This window comes from Mesoplodon bidens (assembly GCF_964165515.1).
Source record: "Mesoplodon bidens genome assembly, chromosome: 1".
In the NCBI taxonomy this organism is placed as follows: domain Eukaryota; kingdom Metazoa; phylum Chordata; class Mammalia; order Artiodactyla; family Ziphiidae; genus Mesoplodon; species Mesoplodon bidens.
This window is the reverse complement of record NC_138176.1, coordinates 122,262,736-122,287,502: the sequence shown is the minus strand read 5'-3', so window position 1 is coordinate 122,287,502 and position 24,767 is coordinate 122,262,736. Positions and strand designations below refer to the sequence as shown.

At 34.0% G+C, this 24,767-nt stretch overlaps 1 protein-coding gene across 4 annotated transcripts in view; it reads left to right on the top strand.

Annotated features, from left to right (window-relative positions):
* Positions 1-24,767, top strand: part of RTKN2 (rhotekin 2) — an 87,085-nt gene that overhangs the window by 16,075 nt on the left and 46,243 nt on the right. For all 4 annotated transcript variants that reach the window (XM_081234680.1, XM_081234683.1, XM_081234682.1 and 1 more), the window contains exons 3-6: positions 4,322-4,380; positions 14,317-14,370; positions 15,617-15,734; positions 18,305-18,499. In XM_081234680.1, coding sequence (XP_081090806.1) covers positions 4,322-4,380; positions 14,317-14,370; positions 15,617-15,734; positions 18,305-18,499 — 426 coding nt within the window. The remainder of the gene's footprint in view (positions 1-4,321; positions 4,381-14,316; positions 14,371-15,616; positions 15,735-18,304; positions 18,500-24,767) is intronic.

Genomic DNA, 24,767 nt, shown 5'->3' with positions numbered 1-24,767 from the left:
TCCTGAAGAGATTCCAGTTTAGGCGGCTACCATTATTTTACACAAACTGGAAAGTCATACTCTGATCACTTTAACAAATGATTTAGTGCCTCTTCCACATAAGCTCCAAATTAATACTGAAGCCAAAAATACAGACACTCACAAAGTAATCCTAGTATTTGTGTAGCATTTCTAGGAATGATGCAGAATACATTAAAAATATTATTTCATTCAGTAGCTGTGAGGTAAGTAGATACTTCCCACGTTTTACAGATGAGGTTGCTGAGGCTAAGAGGTTAACAGCAACTCGTTAACTAGTTATTGATGGATAAGAGTCACACCTAAGACTTTAGTCTAAATCTACTGCTTGCTCCACCAAAAAGACCATATCCTATTTTACTTCATTTAGTATTCACTAAGTCTTTACTGAGTGCCTTAGAATGTACTGAGCTGTATACCAGGCACTGGTGATATGAGCAGTGAACAGAATAGACCAAAAAATCCCTATTCTTGCAGAGCTTACATTTTAGCAATAATATTCTCCTCTGCCCCAACCCACTAGTCTGTCTCTTGCCTTAACTTCTTAAAACTGTATTTGGCTTTGTGAAAATAATACTAGTCAAAGACATTTATAGTACCTAATTTTAGGTATCATTCAACATAATTCTGATTTTAATAACGCCACAAAAACTAGTTTCTCATACTCCAATTGCCTAGTTTAATTGCTTATATACTATAACATAAACAAAAATAAAAATGTAGATTGCCAGTGAAAATTATGTACTCCTGGTATTTCTACAATAAAACATGGTATAGTTAAGACATTATTGATTTTATTTCTTTAAACTTTATATTGTTTGGTGTCTGTTGAAAAGAGGTTGTTGTCTCAAGGTTTGAAGTAGAAAACTCATCTTCCCAGCTTAACATAGTTATGAAGGTATTAATTTTATACCACATAGTTTTAGGATGGTTTAAAAGTCTACATTAGGGTTTCCCTGGTGGCGCAGTGGTTGAGAGTCTGCCTGCCGATGCAGGGGACGCGGGTTCATGCCCCAGTCCGGGAAAATCCCACATGCTGCGGAGCAGCTAGGCCTGTGAGCCATGGCTGCTGAGCCTGCGTGTCTGGAGCCTGTGCTCCGCAACGGGGGAGGCCACAACAGTGAGAGGCCCGCATACCGCAAAAAAAAAAAAAAAAAAAAAAAAAGTCCACATTAAGCATTTCTGTGTGTTTTAGTTTTCACTTATTTGCACAAGAGGTGAAGAATTTTATAACCTGCTTTCAAATAATAGAATAGTATTTAGAGTTCTTCTAAATGCTTTGTTAAGATAATATAAAATACTTTCATCATTGTGTTATTTCTCATTGTATCTTGTTAATTCTGGAAAAGAAATGCTGTTTTAAATTACCATATGGAACAATATAAAATAGGATAATCTGTATATACTTGGCCAATTTTAATACAGATTTTTGAGCAACAAAGTGGCTGATTGGCACCCTCTGTTGGTCATTTTATTTACCTACAGGCAGAAATATAAGTTAATAAAACAAAGTTAAAAGTTTGTCTTATATATTTTTATCTCTATCTTTTAAATTACAAGTCTTACCAAAATAATGCTCTAAACTGGGTTCATAAGAATAAGGTACAAAAAAAAAAGAATAAGGTACACTGTTATTTAGCTGTGCTTTTGTTTGAATGATTTTGTGGTTATTTGCTTTTTCCTCAGACTGGCTCTCTAACTGTAGCATTTAGAACTGACATTAACATTGCAGATTTTAAAACAACTATTGATTTAACTGTAGCAAACTATTAGCTACAGTAGCACATTATTAAACAGATAATGTTTAACAATTTGTTGTCAATTTGGATTAATTAGAAAAACATCACATTTTAGCACCCTAAATAGCAGTTGAGGAGTTATTTGAATTGAAAATAATTCAAGCTTCTGAAACATGAGTCTGGATTTTTTAAAGACAGAATCATTCTGTAAGATTATGTGGTTAATTGGATTTATATTATAATTTGATAATATTTGTATATAATAAGTTTGTTGACAGGTCCTGAAAATGCCTATGCAAGTAATTTTATACTTATAGGGAAGAAAGCTGTACTCTGCCAGGTGGTTGAATAGTTTGGAGGGGAAAATTTTTTTTGGTAAATATTCAGCAAGTTTGCTTTTGGTGATTTTAGTATTTTAGAATTTCACTTGTCTGCCAAAGCCTCAAGTTTAATCCAATTTAATAATGCCTAATGGGTTTCAATTTTAACATAATTTATGACCTATTCCATAATACTCAAGTTACTCACTGTATTAGAGCTTCCTTGTATTTTTTCACTGAAATAAATATTTTAAGAATTTATATTATGCATTGCTCATATAGAACGTGTTTTTAGAAGTATTACAAATGCCAACCAACTGTATTTATATTGTATTTCTTGTACCAATTTGAGGAAATTGAGATTTGTGTTTGGTTTCTAGTGGGCCTTTCAGTATATTATTTTCACCACAACATAGTAGACTATTCAATTGAATTTTTCACTCTGATGAACTAATAAGCCAACTAAAATTTTCCAACGCGACAAACTGAACTTTAGTATAAAATACTGAACTTGACTCTTTTTAAAATTTATGATTCAACAAAACATTATTTTGAAATAATGAGTACTTTTATTTTTCACTGAGTGAATTTCCTATTTTAACTTAAATACCAGTGTGACCATAATGTAATTAGATAGGATCCTGAAAATTTATGGCTTTAAGTCTACTACATTACTTTAGTTACACCTAGTGCTTGATTCTGTAAATGCCATATAAATGTCCCATATAAGCTTATTGACTTCAATACATCAGTAAATTCTTTTTTCTCCTTTGGAATATATTTCACCTGTAATACTTATGTGCTTAATCCACTAAGAGAGTAAAAAAAGATGGGATGATGTATTTTGTTTTCAAATTTGGATGCATGATAATGAATATATATGCAATCTTTTTAACAAGCCTACTGAAATGTGTTAAGGTGTGTCATACTCTCCTGAAACTTAGATACACTTCAAACTCCCACCCAATCTTTCTCCAAAAGCCCTTTTAGAATTAAAACAGTATTCAAATGAAAAGTTTCTATCTTACCACTTATTTGAAGTACCTAGTTAAATTAACTGGCAGTTAATTGACTAACCAAATTAAATAGAGGCCAAAAAAGAGTGCAAAGAAGAATACTCCTGGATACATTGCTCTAGAAACGGAATGTTAATCTCTAAATTCAGGTTATTAGGAAATAGGATATTGGATAACTATTCAGAGATGGGATTGATTTGGTCTAATAGAAGATAACTATTTTGAAAAAAATTTTTTTTAATATTTAAGTATTTATTTATTTATTTGGTTGTGTTGGGTCTTAGTTGCAGCTCGTGGGCTCCTTAGTTGCAGCTCATGGGCTCCTTAGTTGCGGCTCGCCAGCTTCTTAGTTGTGGTACGTGGCCTCCTTAGTTGTGGCATGCAAACTCTTAGTTGTGGCATGCACGTGGGATCCAGTTCCCATATCAGGGGTCGAACCCAGGCCCCCTGCATTGGGAGCATGGAGTGTTAACCACTGCAGCACCAGGGAAGTCCCTGAAAAAAATTTTTATGATAATAGTATAGTCTACAGTCAGAACTGGAAGTGTCTTATATCCCAAGAATTTCCTTTGAGACCTTTTCTATTGTCATGATAATGTTTTCCTCTCCACATCTTATTCTCTCTAGAGGGCTACGCCCTTCCTTTGCCAACTTAGTTCATTTATTGTTTCAGTGTATGCTTAGCTTTTTAAAACTTCAAGGAAATGAAATATGATATTACCACACATGAATATGTAGCAGAGAGTAATTTTTTAAGTATTTGTTAGATTTTATAAGGATAAGATACTCTTGGGCAGCATGTTCATGGTTGGGAAGTTCATTAACTTTTTCAGGCAACTGTAATCTGGTAAGCTAGAAATATAATTTATGAAATGGTGACACAAGGTATTATACTTCCTAGGACTTATACAAATATTGCACATCTTGTTTTTAAATGTAAGGGGTCACAAAAGCCTTTCATTGTAGAGTAAGCCATTATATAATCATCAGGGAATGTAAAGCTTGTATGAAAAAATCAAAGATAATGACTCTATATATTTCTTTTAAAGCCAGCTAACTGTTGACTAAACATCATAAAGTTTGAGTCAAATAATTTATGTTAACTGGAAGTCATTATTATTCAAGGATGTGTTTATTTTTAATATTCAGGCATTTGTGAAAGTTCGTTAAAACAATTGCTTATTAGAAAAGATCTTTTTTTTCATTAGAGTTTTTTTTCTTTTGACAGTGATGTGAATTTTGAAAGTAAAGCACGAACAGCATGTAAGGGAAAGATCGCCATATCAGGTAGGCTATAATGGTTCATTTTTCTATTGCTGAATAAATTCTATAAAGTAACTTCCTAGAGTTAGTGGGGCTTTTTAATTCCCTATGTCCATTTTCTTTTTTCATTTTATTTTGCATACCTCTATCAGAATATTTGTTCTAAAACACTGTTTTCATCATTATGCTCTACATTTGTGTAGAATTTTACAATTTGAAAAAACTGTTTCATGTATATTACATATATTATGAAGTTTTCTCCTCACTGCTACACTGTGTAATAGGTAGGGTAGTTCCCTTTTTCTATAGACTCAGAGGTTAAAAGACTTTGGTTGAGCTGGGCTGCAAACTCAAGTCTTTTGACTCCCCATTCCTTTTTTGCTCAGAAGTTTCAATACTGTGTTTAACGTTTGTCTACTCCAGAATTTCCATAAGGGTTGGGACCCTGTTTGCTTTGTTCATCACTGTATACCCAGGAGCTAACACAGTGCTTGTACGTAGTTATTACTCAGTGAATATTGATTGGAAGGATGACTACACTCCATTGCCCATAGGATAGAGACTAGACTTCCCCCTAGAGTTTTCTATTCTGACCCAAATATTTTTCTAGTCATATCTTCCACTACTCCTATACATAAGCTGTCTGCTTTAGCCAGACATTTCTCTCCCTGTTCTGTCAACACACCCCATGTTCCTAATACTCAGTTAGCTCTTGAAATAACTATATTATCTTCAGGATCTATTTGCTCATCAATAAAGCCTTCCCTGTTCCCTGCTAGAAATGTTTTTCCTTTCTCTAATTCTTAATGCAGTTAGGAGACACTTTACCACTAGATGGCACTTATGCTGTGTTGTCTCAGTTTCTCCAAAGTGTTAAGGAAGCTAAAGACAATGGCTTGGAGATGCCACAGATTGAAGTGAATAAATACATGGCTGACTCATGTGTATGCTAGTTAGATAATGTACCTTTTATAAATATTATCTCATTTGGTACGTTTTGGAAACAACAGACCTCCAGCGGTCCTTAAGTAATAACTAGTTTGTTTCATTGGCTAAAAGCCTTGTTCTCTTAGCTCCAGGGAGCCTGCTGCTGTATTTCAGGCCCTCTTACCCGAGGAACTGTTCGTTTGTGTGTTTTTTTTTTCCCAAGGAACTGTTTTTAAAAATGTCTTCATGTTAAAAATTCTCCTACAGGAAGGATATACCTGAATTTTATGTATGACATAATTGTCCTAAATCAGAGGAATTACCCTCAGCAAAAATTCTTCAGAAAAATAACTGAGCTATATATAAAAATCCATTGATTGTTTTATAGTTATTTATATTTATGTTTTCATCTTTCCAGTTATGAATGGAATAAAACATGTTTTATATCTTATTTATCCTTTTGATGCCAAACATAGCACTTTTACATATTAGTTGTTCACTATGTTCAATACATTTTAACATGAAAAAACAAAATATTATAGATCTTTAAAGGGGGTTTTCTAAAAATACTTAAACATAATCCTCCATTCCTCGCTTCTGATGTAGTGCCACTCAGTACACAAATGAGATGTGTTAAATTGCTGTTGAAGACTGAATGCCATGATAAAGTTAGCCTCTACTGTCATTTCATAATAGTTTGACTGCAGCAATCATGAAATTAGCATTAACTCTCCATTTAGAAGAGTGTTTAAATAAAAGCATTTAAAGTAGAGGAGAAAACTTTTCTTGACCATGAATACTCGAGTATAGAAATTAAACTTATTTCTGCATGTGTTTCTTCTTCTTAAAAGATACTTTTAAATTAAATTACGGAGCCAAAAGTCTCAGAAAATGGGATACATATGTAATTTCTTTACATCTTTGCTTAGACTTAGTTATATCTTGTCTGTATATTTGTGAAAGATAAAAACAAAGGACATTAAAAACTGATTCACCTTTATAAATCCATTTTCTTTTGACATGGGAATGAAAATGTGACTTTTGTTTTGATCAAAATGAATATTTGCAACAAAGTTTCATAATGTTTCTGAGATTACATTGATTTCCAGGAGATACCTGGGATTTCTATTTCTAGCTTCACCACTCACTGGCCAGATCTTTATAAAAGTAAAAAGAATAATTGAGGTTTATCCCGATTGTTTCTGCTCAACACCAAATAATTGCATATGGTAATTGTCCCAGCCTATTCACTAACTACTAATTTGATGACTAAAGCCAAATCAGTTCACAAAGTACCTCGGTTTTCACTTTTGAAAACGATAGACTTCTAGGACCTAATAACATCAAGTTAGCTATCCTATTATGGCTCTTTCACTTTACCATTAAAGTGTCAATTAAGACATTAAAAAAAAGACAAAGGTAAGAATACTGTAAATTAAAACTGAGTCAACCATTTGCAAGAAGCTGGAAGGAATTTCTACTCTTTGAGGCTGAATTTTAAAATGTAGCTAATGAGTTACACATCTTTTGCCATCTGAACAGTACATGACCACCTGGGAAATAGATAAGAAATGTCCACCTTCTCCTCTTGAGGATTTGACATAGCTAGGCATAGGAAAGGGCAAGACTGACCAATAGGCCATGGTTGTACAGCAAAGGAAGTAAGGGTCCATGTTCCTTCCAAGATAGTGTAAATAGTTAATACCACCCTACTAGAAAAAGAATAGCTGTGAAAAAGAACAGTTGTGAAATGCAGTGAGTCAGCAATTCTGGTCAAGCAAGAAGCAGGCCCTTTGACAGGACATCAGCCAAGTCATAATTATAAAACAATAAAGGTGATCCCATTAAAATCAAGAACAAAATAGCAATGTCTATTATATTAATATTACAACAGAGTTTTAGAAATTTTAGCTAAAATAGTAAGAATAAAAGATGAAACTACTGAAAAGAAATAGATAAATTGAGTACTATTTGAAGATAATAGATTACAGACCTAGAAAATGTAAGGAAATTTACTGAAACATTGTTTGAATTCATAAAGAATTCAGTAAAAGTGGCTAGATTCAAGATATATACATAAAAAGTTGTAGCTGCTCTCAACACCAGCAAGAACTAGTTACAATAAAAGCAGCAAAAAACAAAAACATTAAATACCCCATGAATAACCTTAGTAAATATATAAGGGTAACTGTATTATGCTACTCTCTGTAAATAGTGTATTGTAAAGTTAACAGTTCCCAAGTTACTTTGGATACTAGAATTCTAATAAAACATTGGAGGGGGAATTTTGACACATTATTTCTAAGATTTACTTAAAGAAATTAGCAAGAGAGAATAAGATGTTTTTGGAAGGATATATTTCTGACAGATGGTAAAGTATATTATAAAGTTTCAATGGTTATGATGGTATGGTATTGGTATCAGGATAGATAACAATTCAATTAGATCTATAAAGCATATAGCCAAGGAAAGGACACTTACTCAGAACGGCATATATGATAAATATGGCATCATTCAATCAGTGAAGAAGAGGAGGCCTATTAAATATATAAATGGAGCTGGAACTGTTTTTATAAGAAGAATATTTATATGTTTACCTCACATACTCAAAAATCTTACAAATATTAAATAATTAATTTTTTAAGATACATTCATTCATTCATTTATTCATTTATTCATTTACTTGGGCTGCATTGGGTCTTCATTGCCACGTGCGCTTTCTTTAGTTGTGGCGAGCGGTGGTTATTTGTTGTTGCCGTGCATGGGCTTCTCATTGTGGTGGCTTCTCTTGTTGTGGAGCATGGGCTCCAGGCTCACGGGCTTCAGTAGTTGTGGCACACAGGTTCAGTAGTTGTGGCTCACAGGCTCTAGAGCACGGGCTCAGTAGTTGTGGCTTGCAGGCTCTAGAGCACAGGCTCAGTAGTTGTGGCGCCTGGGCTTAGTTGCTCTGCAGCATGTGGGATCTTCCTAGACCAGGGCTCGAACCTGTGTCCCCTGCCTCGGCAGGCAGATTCTTAATCACTGCACCACCAGGCAAGTCCCTAAATAATTAATTTTTTAAAGTACAAACCATAAATATATTTTTTAAAAGAAAAAGAAAAATGGGCCATGGATACAAACATATTTACTGAACTGGCCAGTAAGTTTATTAACATTTTTCTTAGTCAAGAAAATGCAAATGTCCAGTGGCTAAGACTCCATGTTCCCAATACAGGGGGCCTGCCTTCGATTCCTGGTCAGGGAACTAGATCCCACATGCCACAACTAAAGATCCCACATGCAGCAATGAAGATCCCGTGTGCTGCAACTAAGATCTGGTGCAGCCAAATAAATAAATAAATATTTTAAAAAAGAAAAGAAAATGTAAACAATTAAATCCTGTCACTTGACTATTAAATTAGTAAATATATGTATATTTAATTGAAGTACAGTCAGTTTACAATGTTGTGGCATACAACAAAGTGATTCAGTTATACATATATGTGTGTGTATATATATATTCTATTTCATATTCTTCTCTATTATAGGTTATTACAAGATATGAATATAGTTCCCTGTGTTAAACAGTAGGACCTGTTGTTTATTTTATATATAGTAGTTTGTATCTGCTAATCCCAAACTCCTAATTTATCCCTCGCCCACCCCCTTTCCCCTTTGGTAACTGTAAGTTTGTTCTCTATGTCTGTGAGTCTATTTCTGTTTTGTAAATAAGTTCGTGTCATATTTTAGTTCCCAAATATAAATGATACCATATGGTGTTTGTCTTTCTCTTTCTGACTTGCCTCACAGTGTGATAATATCTAAGTCCATTCATATTGCTGCAAATGGCATTATTTCATTTTTTTTTATGGCTGAGTAGTATTCCATTGTATTTATGTACCACATCTTTTTTATTCATTCATCTCTCAATGGACATTTAGGTTGCTTCCATGTCTTGGCTATTGTAAATAGTGCTGCTATGGACATTGGTGTGCATGCATCTTTTCAAATTATAGTTTTGTCCGGATATATGCCCAGGGTGGGATTGCTGGATCACATGGCAACTCTATTTTTAGTTTTTTGAGGAACTTCCATACTGTTCTCCATAGTGTCTGCACCAATTTACATTCCCACCAACAGTGTAGGAGGGTTCCCTTTTTTCCATACCCGCTCCAGCATTTGTTATTTGTAGACTTTTTAATGATGGCCATCCTGACCAGCATGAGATGGTACCTCACTGGTCAGGTAATTTTTGTAGTTTTGATTTGCATTTCTCTAAAAAATAGTGATGTTGAGCATCTTTATGTGCCTGTTGGCCATCTGTATGTCTTCTTTGGAGAAATGTCTATTTAGGATTTCTGCCCATTTTTTGATTGACTTGTTTGTTTTTTTTGTTACTGAGTGGTATGAGCTGTTTATATGTTTTGGAAATTAAGGCGTCGTGGATCGCATCATTTACAAATATCAATACTTTCTCCCAGTCCATAGATTGTCTTTTCGCTTCGTTTATGATTTCCTTTACTGTGCAAAAGCTTTTAAGTTTGATTAGGTCCCATTTGTTTGTTTTTGCTTTTATTTCTATTGCCTTGGGAGACTGACCTAAGAAAACATTGGTATGATTTATGTCAGAGAATGTTTTGCTTATGGTCTCTTCTAGGAGTTTTATGGTATCCTGTTTTATATTTAAGTCTTTAAGCCATTTTGAGTTTTTGTATATGGTGTTGAGGGAGTGTTCTAACTTCATTGATTTACATGTAGCTGTCCAGCTTTCCCAACATCACTTGCCAAAGAGATTGTCTTTTTTCCATTTATATTCTTGCCTCCTTTGTTGAAAATTAATTGACCATTGGTGTGTGGGTTTATTTCTGGGCTCTCTTTTCTGTTTTGTTGATCCATATGTCTGTTTTTGTGCCAGTCCATGCTGTTTTGATTACTGTAGCTTTGAGGTATTATCTGAAGTCTGGGAGAATTATGGCTCTAGCTTTGTTCTTTTTCCTCAGGATCGCTTTGACAATTCTGGGTCTTTTATGGTTCTGTATAAATTTTGGGATTATTCAAGTTTGGTATAAAGTGACAAGGGTTAATGTGACAGGGATCGCATTAATTCTGTAGATTGCTTTGGGTAATATGGCCATTTTAACAATATTAATTCTTCCAATCCAAGAGCATGGTATATCTTTCCATTTCCTTAAATCATCTTTAATTTCCCTTATCAGTGTTTTTATAGTTCTCAGCATATGTCACCTCCTTGGTCAGGTTTATTCCTAAACATTTTATTTTTTTGATGTGATTTTAAAAGTGATTTTTTAAAACTTTCCCTTTCTGGTATTTCATTGTTATCATAAATAAATGCAACAGATTTCTGTATGTTAATCTTGTATCCTGCTACCTTGCTGAATTTGTTTATCAGTTCTAGTAGTTTTTGTGTGGAGTCTTTAGGGTTCTTTCTATATACTATCATGTCATCTGCATATAATGACAATGTAACCTATTGCCTTCCAATCTGGATACATTTTATTTCTTTTTTTCTTGTCTGATTGCTGTGGCTAGACTTCCAATGCTACATTGAATAGAAGTGGTGAAGGAATTCCCTGGCGGTCCAGTGGTTAAGACTTTGTGCTTTCACTGCTGTGGGCCCGGGTTCAGTCCCTGGTTGGGGAACTAAGATCCCACAAACTATGAGGTGCGACCAAAAAATAAAAATAAAAGTGGTTAGATTGGACATTCTTGTCTTGTTCCTGAATTTAGTGAGAAGGCTTTCAACTTCTCACCATTGAGTATTATGTCAGCTGTAGGTTTGCCATAAATATCTTTTATTATGTTGAGATATGTTCCCTCTATACTCACTTTGGTAAGAGTTTTTATCATGAATGGATGTTGAATTTTATCAAGTGCTGTTTTTGCATCTATTGAGATAATCATGTGGTTTTTGTCCTTTCTTTTGTTGATGTGGTGTATCACATTGATTGATTTGCATTTGTTGAACCATCCTTGTGACCCTGGGATAAATCCAACTTGATCATGGCATATGGTCTTTTTTATGTGTTGTTGGATCTGGTTTGCTAATATTTTGTTGAGAATTTTTGCATCTGTATTCATCAAAGATATTGGCCTGTAATTTTCTTTTTTGGTAGTGCTTTTGTCTGATTTTGGTATCAGGGTGATGGTGGCTTCATAGAATGACTTTGGGAGTGTTCCCTCCTCTTCAGTGTTTTGAAATAGTTTGAGAAGGATTGGTCTGAGTTCTTTGTATGTTTGGTGGAATGCCACAGTGAAGCCATCCAGTCCTGGACTTTGTTTTGCAGGGAGTTTTTGGGTTTTTTTTTTTGTTTGTTTGTTTAATTAATTATTTTTTTGTTATATTTTTGCCCGTGTTGGGTCTTCGTTGCTGGGCGCGTGCTTTCTCTAGTTGAGGCAAGTGGGAGCTACTCTCCATTGCGGTGCGCGGGTTTCTCATCGTTGTGGCTTCTCTTGTCACGGAACACTGGCTCTAGGCATGTGGGCTTCAGTAGTTGTGGCACATGGGCTCAGTAGTTGTGGCTTGTGGGCTCTAGAGCATAGGTTCAGTAGTTTTGACGCATGGGCTTAGTTGCTCCGCAGCATGTTGGATCTTCTCGGACCAAGGCTTGAACCCATGTCCCCTGCATTGGCAGGTGGATTCACAACCACTGCACCACCAGGGAAGCCCCTGGAGTTTTTGGTTTTGGTTTTGGTTTTGGGTTTTTTTGGAGATTCTATTTCACTTCTAGTGATTGGTCTGTTCAAATTATCCATTTCTTCTTGATTCTTGATTCAATTTTGGTGGGCTATATGTTTTTAGAAACTTGTCCATTTCTTCTAGGTTGTTTGGTTTGTTGGCATATAATTGCTCATAGTGTTCTCTTATGGTTTTTTGTATTTCTGCAGTATCCATTCTTACTTCTCCTCTTTCATTTCTTATTTTGTTTATTTGGGTCCTCTCTCATGGTGAGCCTGACTAGAGGTTTGTCCATTTTGTTTACCCTTTCAAAAAACCAGCTCTTATTTTTATTGGTTTTTTAAAAATAGTTTTTAAATCTCTATTTATTTCCTCTTTGATCTTTATTGTTTTCTTCCTTCTGCTGACTTTAGGTTTAGTTTGTTCTTTTTTTTTTCTAATTCTTTCAGGTGGTAGGTTAGGTTATTTATTTGAGATTTTTCTTGTTTTTTGAGGAAGGCCTGTATTGCTATGAACTTCCCTCTCAGGACTGCCTTTGCTGCATGCCACAGATTTTGAATGGTTGTGTTTTTACAGTCATTTAAACTTAATTGATATTTTCAGGACATTATATCCAAAAAATCCAGAATATACATTCTTTTCAAGTGCACATGGAACACTCTCTAGGATAGGCCCACATACTAGGGCACAAAACAAGCCTCAGCAAATTTAAGAGGATAGAAAGGTTTTCAAGCATCTTTTCCATGTACAACGGCATGAAACTGAAAATAAACCACACAGAGAAACAAGAAAAAGCAATTACATGGAGACTAAATAACATGGTACTAAAAAACCAATGGGTCAGTGATGAAATCGAAGAGGGAATTTAAAAATACTTTGAGACAAATGACAATGAAAACACAACCATAAATTAGTAAATATATTTTAAAAATTATTGTTGGACGAAATGTATGTAAAGTGTTTAGCTTGGCACATGCGGAGAGCTCAATAAGTCATATTTTTATCAAAAGTGCTGAGGCAGCAGTGGGAAGAGCACTCATACATTTCTACCTGGTTGGGCAGGGTAGGGATGGAGTAATACAAAGATGTTCTAGAAAGGAAATTGGAAATAGGCACTAAGAACCTTAGAATTCTAAACAAATAAAAATGTAGACAAAAGATCATGGGATCTAAAAGTGAAGCACATCATAAAGGTAGCCAAATAGCTTATGTTCAGAAAGATTTATAATTATTTGAAAGTGGCATAATTAATAGGTATGAAAAATATGCAAATAAACTTCCTAAGTGTAATAAAGAAATGTCTTAAACAGAAATTTTCCAGAAAGGTTCAATATCATTTTTATACTGAGTACAACATTAAAAATTAAAACTAACTTCACTTTATCATTGAGATTTCTACTGTGCTGTGTTATGCTGTAATCACACATCTTAGTCTATTTGGTAATACCTTAATTCTCTAACTTTGAAACTATGCAGATAGCATAAGAATGTCAGAGGAAAATTGTTACTACATAATGTTAACCTAGTATTAAAAGTAAAGGGAAGAATGGAGAAAACTAGGAAGGCAAAATTTTGACTGTGTCAAAGCTCTAGATTAATTTCTGGAATAAAGATTGTTAACACAGTCACTTTGGAGTTTGAAGAATGTGTGAATGAGAGAAATATGTTTAGCTCACTTTTAGAAAGTACGCCCTTTTCTTGGCCTGAAAGAAGTAATACATTCCTCTTTCTAGTTTTCTTAAGGAAAATGCTACAGTTTGTAACATGAATATACAAAGATCTGCAAATTCTTTTGTAGACAAGTTAAATCTTCTTAATGGAGAGATCTTGGATTTGTTTGTCAAGAGCTGGGTCTCTACCAGAAACCAATGATCTTAGACAAGTCAATCTTAGACAACTTAATTTTCTTCATCTTTAAAGTTTGCATAGTGGACAAAAGTTCTAAAGTCATTTCTACCTCTACTATTCTATGATTTTGAAATGTATTTAACTACATTTGCTGCTACTGCTTACCCAAAATAGAAATTGAACACTAGGTTACCCAAATTTCACCTATTTCAAAAACATAAATCATGAAAAGAAAATTTTATGGCATAAGCTTATTACAGACCTTTCTTAATCAATTAATTTCTTGAGTAGTAGTTGGTGGGGTTTTTTAGTAAAATAAATATAACAGATTTTATATTCCTAGTCTAAGCTGCTTTTAAGAGAAAACATTGTGTTTGGATATTTAAATAATAAATAAATATTGGCTTTAATGGTCAGAATCCATTATGAAATTCAGAGGTTTATTTCACTCTAAGAAATGAAATTTACCAAAATTATTACTTGGCATTTCTTTTCCCCCTCCTCTATAGATATTCGTATACCACTAATGTGGAAAGACTCTGATCACTTCAGCAATAAAGAACGTATGTATGATTTTAATTGTAATTGAAATATTTTCTGTAATATGTAGTAAATTTGAGATTATTAGGAGAAAAAACTGCTTCCCCACTGAAATAAATGGATGGCATTTGACAGAATAAGCAGAATCTTGTTGATAGGAACCTGTGCAAGGATGGTGAGTAACAGGTAGTAGAGAAGGGAATTGTGCAATAAAAGGAAATGTTTAAGGAGTCATGGTAAAGGCAACATTATTTGACCAGAGATCTTGGAGATCTTTCTGCCTTGTTTTCTTACTTCAGATTATTTAACAGGATGTAAGAGGAAAAGATTTTTAGCTTGATCTGATTGTTTTCCCCTTCAGCATTTTATGGCTTCATATAGTCTTAACAAATCCATGCATTGTGGGTCAACCTCAAATGATTTCTAGCTGTTAGAGGCAAAGCAGAAAAGATATGATAATCCTTTATCTTTCTTGTCTATTGTGATAGCTTTGTTCCTCATACTTTAAAAACTGAATCACATTGAGCACAATTAGTTTTATATGAAAAATCCAAAATCAGGTTAGTATATTTGTTATTCAATTAGGAAATATAAATTACTTTACAAAGGAATACATGCAGTTATTAAGTACATCTTTCTGATTACAGTAGAGAGTTAAGTTTTTCTGAAGAGGTACATTTTCTCAGTAATGAGGTTTCAGTCCTTTAATCACCTAATACTTTTTAAAAACATCATCAAATTAGAAGGCCCAGCAGCTATGGTTTTTGTGTTCACATGTCTACTTTTTATTGTTTTTGTGGTTTCCTCCCTTTCAGTTTGATGGAAAATGTTTTGCTGTTAATGTGCTTGCTCCTAACCTCTCATAATAGAAAACTTATTTTTCTTAAAATATACTTGGAAACCAAATGACAGGGGTAATAGTATATACATAACATAATAAATTTGCTATTAATTAAAGCTTAAAGAGTTTTCTAGGAATAAAATTTGTGAGTTTGGTGGTTACTTTAGGCTGCTGAGAGGCCTATATTTTTAACTTTATTTTTTGATACTCCCTACTTTAATTGTTGTGCTTTAGTTGGGCAAGCTATTAATATATATTGGCAAAACAGTCTCTATAAAAAGTTAAATGATTACAGTGTACAATGTATGAAAATAAGAATCTATTAGCAAATATTTAGACTAATTATTTTCATTTTCAAGAAGATTTTAACATAATATAGGCATGATTCATCACATGAATCATTGTGTTATGTTGTTTTTCTTCTCTAGGATCACAGCACTATGCCATTTTTTGTTTATTCAAAATGGGAGCTGAAGTTTTTGATACTGACATGGTGATTGTGGATAAAACAATCACAGATATATGTTTTGAAAATATGACCATATTGTAAGTATTTTTTAATCTTCATTGAATGAAAAGAATCTAAAATTCTCCCTTTTTCAAAGGAAGGCAAATTTATTGGATTATTTTTGAAGCATTAAAATCTTTAAATGTTTAAATTGATTTTGAACACTGCATTATTCAAAATAAGCCCATTTCTGCATTTGAGATTTTTCCAGTGTAAAATAAAGTGGAAATCATGTAATATTAGTAGTAACACTATGAATACAATGGAATCTCATTATAACATTATTTTATGTAAAGTGAATTTGTACATAAAAGAGGTTCTTACATCTCATATAGGAGATTTGGTTACAGAAATACCAAAATAGTATAACAACTTTATAAGATAGTTCTGAAATATGTACCATAGGCAAAGTACTTTGGTAAAATTTTGAGATGTTCTTTTTCTTATGGTGCACTTCTTTCATGTTTTCACTCCAAAACAATAAAAAATTGGGTGATCCTCAGGGCTGTTTTTATTGCCCCTGCTCTTTTACAGGCTCATTTTATTGTGGTCATAATATAGAACCAGAAAGAACTCCTCAGGTAGCCATAGAAATCATTTTTAACTAACATAAGTTTTTCCTGGCCTTTTTTTCTATTGGCCTAAATCAGTATGTGATTTGTATTTCTTACAGGGTTTCAAAGACAGTATCTTTGCATCCAAATATTAATAACTACTTAACTATTAAAATCAATATACATGTTTTTTCCATCTTTAGCTATGGAGCTATATACAGTTGAGATTGAAAGTACTAGTTTTGCCACTCATGTAGCATTAAAAAAACGATCGCAAACCATGTTTTGTGGCTTTGGTTCAGTGTCCCATAAGTAATCGTACAGCACAGAAAAATATAATACATTTTTCTGAGTTATCAGCAGTAGTGCAGGCCATCTTATAAGCTCTATTGAACCAAAGGAATTTATTTAGGATGCCTCAGATATTGCCAAATGTTTACATAATTGAGACTTAAAAATAAATATTTATTATTTATCTAAATATACTTATTTCCATTATCAACTATTACTAGTACATCTTTTCCTGCCAAAATCATCCTGTTAATGGACTCTTTTCTTCACATCACTTTGCTATTGTTTGTTTTTACCACAAAGACAAAAATCATAATTTTTTTCACAGAAAGAACAATGCAAGTTACTTGGGAAGACAACTCATGATTTATAATTTTTTTTTAATTCTGTAAATATTTTAAATTGTTCTAAAAATAACTGCTCACAGATGTTCTAAATGTTATTTTAAAATGTGCTTTTTGTTATGATTGTTTTAATAAGTATTCAATATTTATGAATCTCTGGTTTTTCTCTAAATATTGACATTTGTTAGTCATTACCAGGAATACTGTATGTTTCAGAGTTGCCAAATAATAAACTATAAAAATATTTGGAAGTTATTCCTTGGATTTATTCAAACTATAGTTTGGCTATTTAAATCTTAAAAAGTCTATGCTGCGTTTTTAAAATCTCTGAGGCTGATGGATTGTCCTCTACAGACAGCATATACTGCTGATGGACCTCCTTTGCGATTTGAAGTATATTTTACTGTTAGTAACATCACCACAATCATTTATAGTAAAGATAGTTCACTGTGTCTGAGAAAGAGCAAAGCCAATCTTGGCATTGCAGATTTTCTGCATATTGGTTTAATAAATACATACTGAATATCTTTTATGCTAGATTAAGAATACAAAGATTACCAAGACATCACTCCCCCTCAAGGAGTTCATGCCTTGAAATATATCTCTTTATATTCATTTTGTTTGTTTGTTTTCTCCTGTACAACTAAATAGTGAAATGTTATTTTAGAGCTATTAGGTACAAAGGTGGAGCAGGGAGGAGGGGCACAGTGTTGAGTGGACTGTGACTCTTTATGAAAAAGACATGAAAACTAAAGGTTTCAGCAGAAGAAAGCTTTTGTTTCTTTTAATTTTCTTTGTGTTTTTTTTTTTGCCGTACACAGGCCTCTCACTGCTGTGGCCTCTCCCGTTGCGGAGCACAGGCTCCGGACGCGCAGGCTCAGCGGCCATGGCTCATGGGCCTAGCCGCTCCGCGGCATGTGGGATCCTCCCAGACCGGGGCATGAACCTGTGTCCCCTGCATAGGCAGGCGGGCTTTCAACCACTGCGCCACCAGGGAAGCCCTTCTTTGTGTTTTTTGTTTTCAAATCTTTTTCCTTTGGAGGAATCGTGATTTCAGGAAATCATAATATAATGTAAATACCTTAAAAACAGCTATATTATAGGAATGAAAAGGAGAAATATCATTGGCAACAAAATGACCAGGGCATTTTATTCTTTTCCTTTAAATAATTTGCCTGTAAATATTGGTTACATTGAGTTAAGATTGCCCTACTTTAGAAGCCGGTAGCTCTAGAAGTTGCAGTGACTCTCTCAGGTCATTTAGATACTAAATAAACACACGGATATTCTATCTCATTAACATATATTAACATAAACCTGTTCCAAATGCTGCTTTTAAATGTTATGAAAACATCACAGGATGTTATTTTATTTTGTACTGAGTTAAATTTCTAACATTATGATTGTCCTTGTTTTTAGTAATGAAGCAGGGCCAGACTTTCAGATAAAGGTGGAAGTATATAGTTGCTGTACAGAAGACTCTTCTATAACCAACACACCAAAAAAATTAGCTAAGAAACTGAAGACATCTATAAGCAAAGCTACAGGGAAGAAAATAAGTTCAGTGCTTCAAGAAGATCATGAAATGTGCTTGTCCTTCAGTTCTGCTATTCAGTAAGTTTTCTAATACAACATTTACAGCGATACAGTATAATTATGTATTTGTGACATTTTAAAGTATTTTATATGGAGAATATCTTTACATTTTAAATAGGAAAAAACATCCTGAGGCAGGAATATAACTTGGTTGTCTGACATTTACCCAGCTGAGTTATTCTTAATACCTTCCTTTGAAAGTAGAAAGTTGGGGCTTCCCTGGTGGCGCAGTGGTTAAGAATCTGCCTGCCAATGCCGGAGACACGGGTTCGAGCTCTGGTCCCGGGAAGATCCCGCATGCCGCGGAGCAACTAAGCCCGTGTGCCATAACTACTGAGCCTGCGCTTTAGAGCCCACAAGCCAAAACTACTGAAGCCCGCACACCTAGAACCTGTGCTCTGAAGCAAGAGAAGCCACCGCAATGAGAAGCCTGCGCACCGCAACAAAGAGTAACCCCTGCTTGCCGCAACTAGAGAAAGCCCGCATGCAGCAACGAAGGCCCAATGCAGTCAAAAATAAATAAATTAATTAATTAAAAAAAAGAAAGTAGAAAGTTGGGTGACAGTGTGCTTTTAGTGATTTGGAATTCCAGTATCTAGCAGAAAGATGAATTATTTTTCTTGAAAAGGGACTATCTACATGTTAAGTTGTTTGCTACATATCTGTCTACTAATTGGATTTCTGCATATGTCATGCATTAGTCTTAAAGATTTTTTAAAATATTTTTTTCTTTATAACAAAACCACAATACCATTATCACATCTAACAAAATAAAAAATAAGTTCTGAATATCATCTGATGTCCAGTCTGTGTTCAAATTGCCCCAATTCTGAGGAAGTTCTCTTCTGATCTGTGCAAGTCAAGATGCAAACAAGGTCTACAACATAGCATTTAGGTGAGTCTTTTAAGTTTCTTTTAATCTTTAACAATTTCCCATCTACTTTTTTCCTTACCATTATTTATTGAAGAAGCCAGATCTTATACATTTCCCATATTTTGAATTTATCTGATTACGTCTTTGTGGTCTTTTTAAACATCTTTTTCTATCCCCTGTGTTTCCTACAACTTGTAGTCAGATCTAGAGGACTGATTAGTTTCAGGTTCTCTTTTAGGACAATGTACTTTCTACTGTATCCCATTTGGAGGTCTTGTCTCACTCTTACTCATGTTAAAACTGACCAGTGGGTTCAGGTGTTGTCAGCCTGATCCATCCATTATAAAGTTCCCTATCAATCTTCTGTGTAATGGTGTTAGCAGCTATTGCAGGTCATTCATTATTTCATTAGGGGTTATAATTTGGTGACTTTCTAAATTTGTCCTTTATTTATTTATATTTTATCTTGATTCTTTTCTCTCTTTTTAAAAAAAAAAAATTATTTATTTATTTTTGGTTGCGCTGGGTCTTTGTTGTTGTGCACGGGCTTTCTCTAGTTGCAGAGAGCAGGGGCTACTCTTCATTGCGGTGCACAGGCTTCTCATTGCGGTGGCTTGTCTTGTTGTGGAGCACGGGCTCTAGGCACTCACGCTTCAGTAGTTGTGGCTTGTGGGCTCTAGAGCACAGGCTCAGTAGTTGTGGCGCGTGAGCTTAGTTGCTCCATGGCATGTGAGATCTTCCCGGACCAGGGCTCTAACCCATATCTCCTACATTGGCAGGCGGATTCTTAACCACTGGGCCACCAGGGAAGTTCTGCATTTATTTTTAAACCTAGAATTCTCTCAAAGAAGAACTTTCTTTCATTAACTCTCTGGATATAAATGCAAAAATATTGGTGGAGGAGAAGGAGGAAAAAAATACTTGGTTCCTTCATTTTAGAATAATAAGTTGATGTTCTAGCATGGAGGTGGTCAATGTTTTGTTTTATTTCAACTCTCATATTTTTATATATTTGTGTTTCAATCTATTACAGTTATTCTCTTTGAAGCCAATTTGTCCCATCTTTGATCAGTGGGAAACCTTTAAGCTGACTCTGCGTCCTTTGACACAACCTAATCTCTGATGAGCTTCTTTGCTTTCTGGCCAGAGAACGTGTTCCATGTTCATCTTTTGTTTTTCTGCCCACAGTTGGAATCACCATCTCTTCAAGGAGCCCTGGTTTCTTTCAGATACTTTCTTTAAACATTATGTTTGTTTCTTTACAAGTATTTTTATCTTTATGTTTCTTGGGAAAACTGTTGTACAGGCTGCATTCCTAGAATTCCTTTGCATGTCTTGGTAGGGTTGGCTCTTCAGCATGTAAGTAATTTTACTGTAATTACAAAAAGCAAAATATTTTAGGTGTAGATCCTGGAAATATCAATCATCAAAATGTAACTAAATAACTCTTTTCATATCAGATATATTACATGTGAAAGTGACTTGGGACTCTAGCATTGTGGCTTTCAGTTTATTTTGATTGAGATCCACAGTAAGAAATACATTTTACATTATTACTGAATGCACAGTAACATAAGCAGACAGATTTCGTGAAGCAATACTTAGCCCTTGCTATTTATAGTATAGTCACTTGACTTTTTTAATTCTAGTTATTTTCAGTTTCTTTTAATTACATTTATGAATCATTAAATTGATTTCATGATTGTTGAATGGGTCCCATCCACCGAAAAAAAGAAGGCATAGAAGATGTAAATCTTTGCTAATATAAATGTCGTTAAAAAGGAGGAAGGGAGGCCCTTTAATTTTCTTCCTTTAGAATTAAGGCCATCTTAAAACTTTTCTAGATTAAGATGATATCAAGTATTTGCTGGAAAATGCTTTAATTCAACTATAAGGTAATGGAACTCTGTCTTTTTGATGATTGAACAATTGTATTTCTAGTTTGAAGCATAGATTTTAGAACTGAAAGAGATAATCACCAAGTTAGTAGTTTTAAAACGTTTTTAAGCAGCAAAATTCTTTATTAAAAAAAAAAAACCAGGACCAACTTAGGCAGAACACTCTATGACATAAATCACAGCAAGATCCTTTTTGACCCACCTCCTAGAGAAATGGAAACAAAACCAAAAATAAACAAATGGGACCTAATGAAACTTAAAAGCTTTTGCACAGCAAAGGAAAACATAAATAAGACGAAAAGATAACCCTCAGAATGGGAGAAAATATTTGCAAATGAAGCAACTGACAAAGGATTAATCTCCAGAATTTACAAGCAGCTCATGCAGCTCAATATCAAAAAAAAACAAACAACCCAATCCAAAAATGGGCAGAAGACCTAAATGGACATTTCTCCAAAGAAGATATACAGATTGCCAACAAACACATGAAAGGATGCTCAACATTGCTAATCATTAGAGAAATGCCAATCAAAACTACAATGATGTATCACTTCACACTGATCATCAAAATATCTACAAACAATAAATGCTGGAGAGGGTGTGGAGAAAAGGGAACCCTCTTGCACTGTTGGTGGGAATGTAAATTGATACAGCCACTATGGAGAACAGTATGGAGGTTCCTTAAAAAACTACAAGTAGAACTACCATATGACCCAGCAATCCCACTACTGGGCATATACCCTGAGAAAACCATAATTCAAAAAGAGTCATGTACCACAATGTTCATTGCAGCACTATTTACAATTGCCAGTACATGGAAGCAACCTAAGTGTCCATTGACAGATGAACGGATAAAGAAGATGTGGCACGTATATACAATGGAATATTACTCAGCCATAAAAAGAAATGAAATTGAGTTATTTGTAGTGAGGTGGATGGACCTAGAGTCTGTCATACAGAGTGAAGTAAGTCAGAAAGAGAAAAACAAATACCGTATGCTAACACATATATATGGAATCTAAAAAAAAAAAAAAAGTCCTGAAGAACCTAGGGGCAGAACAGGAATAAAGATGCAGATGTAGAGAATGGACTTGAGGACACGGGGAGGGGGAAGGGTAAGCTGGGACGAAGTGAGAGAGTGGCACGGACATTTATACGCTACCAAATGTAAAATAGCTAGTGGGAAGCAGCCACATAGCACAGGGAGATCAGCTTGGTGCTTTGTGACCAGCTAGAGGGGTGGGATAGGGAGGGTGGCAGGGAGACGCAAGAGGGAGGGGATATGGGGATATATGTATATGTATAGCTGATTCACTTTGTTATAAAGCAGAAACTAACACACCATTGTAAAACAATTATACTCCAATAAAGATGTTAAAAAAAAAAAAAAACAGGACCAGTAGTGTCCTGAACAAGTTACATTATTTCCTGGGCCTCAGTTTTCTCATGAAAGGTAAAGATGCTTAGACATAATTATCTATTTTTAGAAGGCTCCTTAGAGACGTTTTAGGGTTTCATATACCTTTCAAGCATGTAAAAACAATGACTGGGCTTCTCAAACAGTTTAAAATTTCATTGTTTGGCAGGGAATACTTGGTTTTTTTATCCTGTCATTTATTATTTGTGTGACCCAAGACAGATTAATTTACTCTGGGTTTTTATTTTTCCCTCTGTAAAATGGGAATAATAATAATGTAATAATATCTAACTCCATTGGATTATTATGAGATTCAAAAAGGTAATTCATGAGCTTGGTATGTAGTAAGCATTTAATAAATGTAGCTGTTACTATTATTGTTACTATTTTTACTGTTCTGAGACCAGTGCTTTTTCTGAATTATTTTTTCAAATTCATGCTGAAGCACTTCAGTTTAAAAACCTTCATAGGATTATAAAATGTAGACAGATATTTTAAAATTGAAAAAACAATGTTTATCATTTCATAGAAGATACTCTAAGTGATGTTGGAACTTGTGTTTAACCTATACTCCTCTTCAAAGCCTAGAGGTGTTTTTGAGAATAACATTATTGCTATTAAGCTCTTTGTAATAGGGACTGACATATTTGTCTTGAAGTGTTCATTCTCCTGTTCAGATTTGTCATTTTATTTGGTTTATTCCTGAATCCAAACACCAGTTTTCCTTATCAACATTTCCCGTGAAACTGGCATGCCATTTGCTTATTTATACCATTAAAGCTGATCAAAAGATAGGGTAAAACCTTTTATAACACTTCACCAAATTATATTCCTCTAAGACCAGCATTCTTCTGAGCTTCTGGTGTGAATACCAAGTATACTAGGTTAAACTCATAGCCCAGGACTACTCTTACCTGATACTTCCTTAAGTGACCACTTCAGCACCCTGATAGGAGTTTGAGAATAACATTAGTAATCAGAATGCATAAGAGGATCAATTTTTGTTTCTTTAATAGTGATCTAGTTCAATGAGAAGATTCCTAATATAGCTTTTAATTTTTAACCAAAATGGGCAAACTATATCTTCTCTAATAATATGGCATGTGCTCAAATATAGCTGTTCTTCCTGACAAAAGAGTGCATTTTTTTCAGACTACCGTTTAAGGTAGTCATTTATTTTTTCATAACATTTTTGGAACCCCCGCTCCATCAAATGTTACAACAATTGGCCTATTTGTTTTTTAAAAAAAATGTAGCTGATTAAACTTTTGGGAACTCAATATTAGGGTTGGCTAAAAAGAATGAGAGTAATGTTTTAGTAAGAAAACGTTATCCTGACAAGAATGTTTTAAAACTGAGATCATTGTTGATTTTGGAAGCATTGGCATTGTAATTAGTCATGGTTTAAAAATGAAGTAACTTGAAATATCATCATAAAGTATTGTTTGATCTGAAAGAAGACAGTGAACATTTTTGGTAATTTTTAGCATGCTCCCTGGTGTGATTCATTTACTCATTTTATTTGTGGAATTTAGCTTACTGAAATTCCTGTAGCTAGATTTTCCCAGTGTTTCTAATAGCTGAATTAACTATTTTATGCTCCTTGAGAACCATTTAGTACATTATTCTTCATTGTATAAATTGTAATTTTAAACAATTGTGAAAACTAGTAAAATTGAGAGTGATTATTTACTGGACAAAAATGTGTATTAAAAAAAATAAGCCAGTATACCACATTTTAAATTAGATTGAAGTTACAAAACAAATATCCTTGTGCAGAATAAGTGGATTATTTATGTTTTGAGGAACAGTGGTGTTAATGGTTTGGTAGTGTGAAAAATAATGCAGTGTTCAAAAATAACTAAGGAATTACTCACCTATTGGGTATAATTTTGTTTATTCATTCATTTAATCATCCTAGAAATTATAATTCAGCAGTTATATCACGTGGTACTTTGGATTTAAACGTTAGTAAGTCATGTTTCCTGCACTCAAAATTCTTAAGGAAGTATGAAGGTAGTAAGTAAAGTATAGTGGGATTCTGTTTCCAGTGTACCACTTGCTAGTTATAGGCAAGTCAATTACATTCTCTGAACT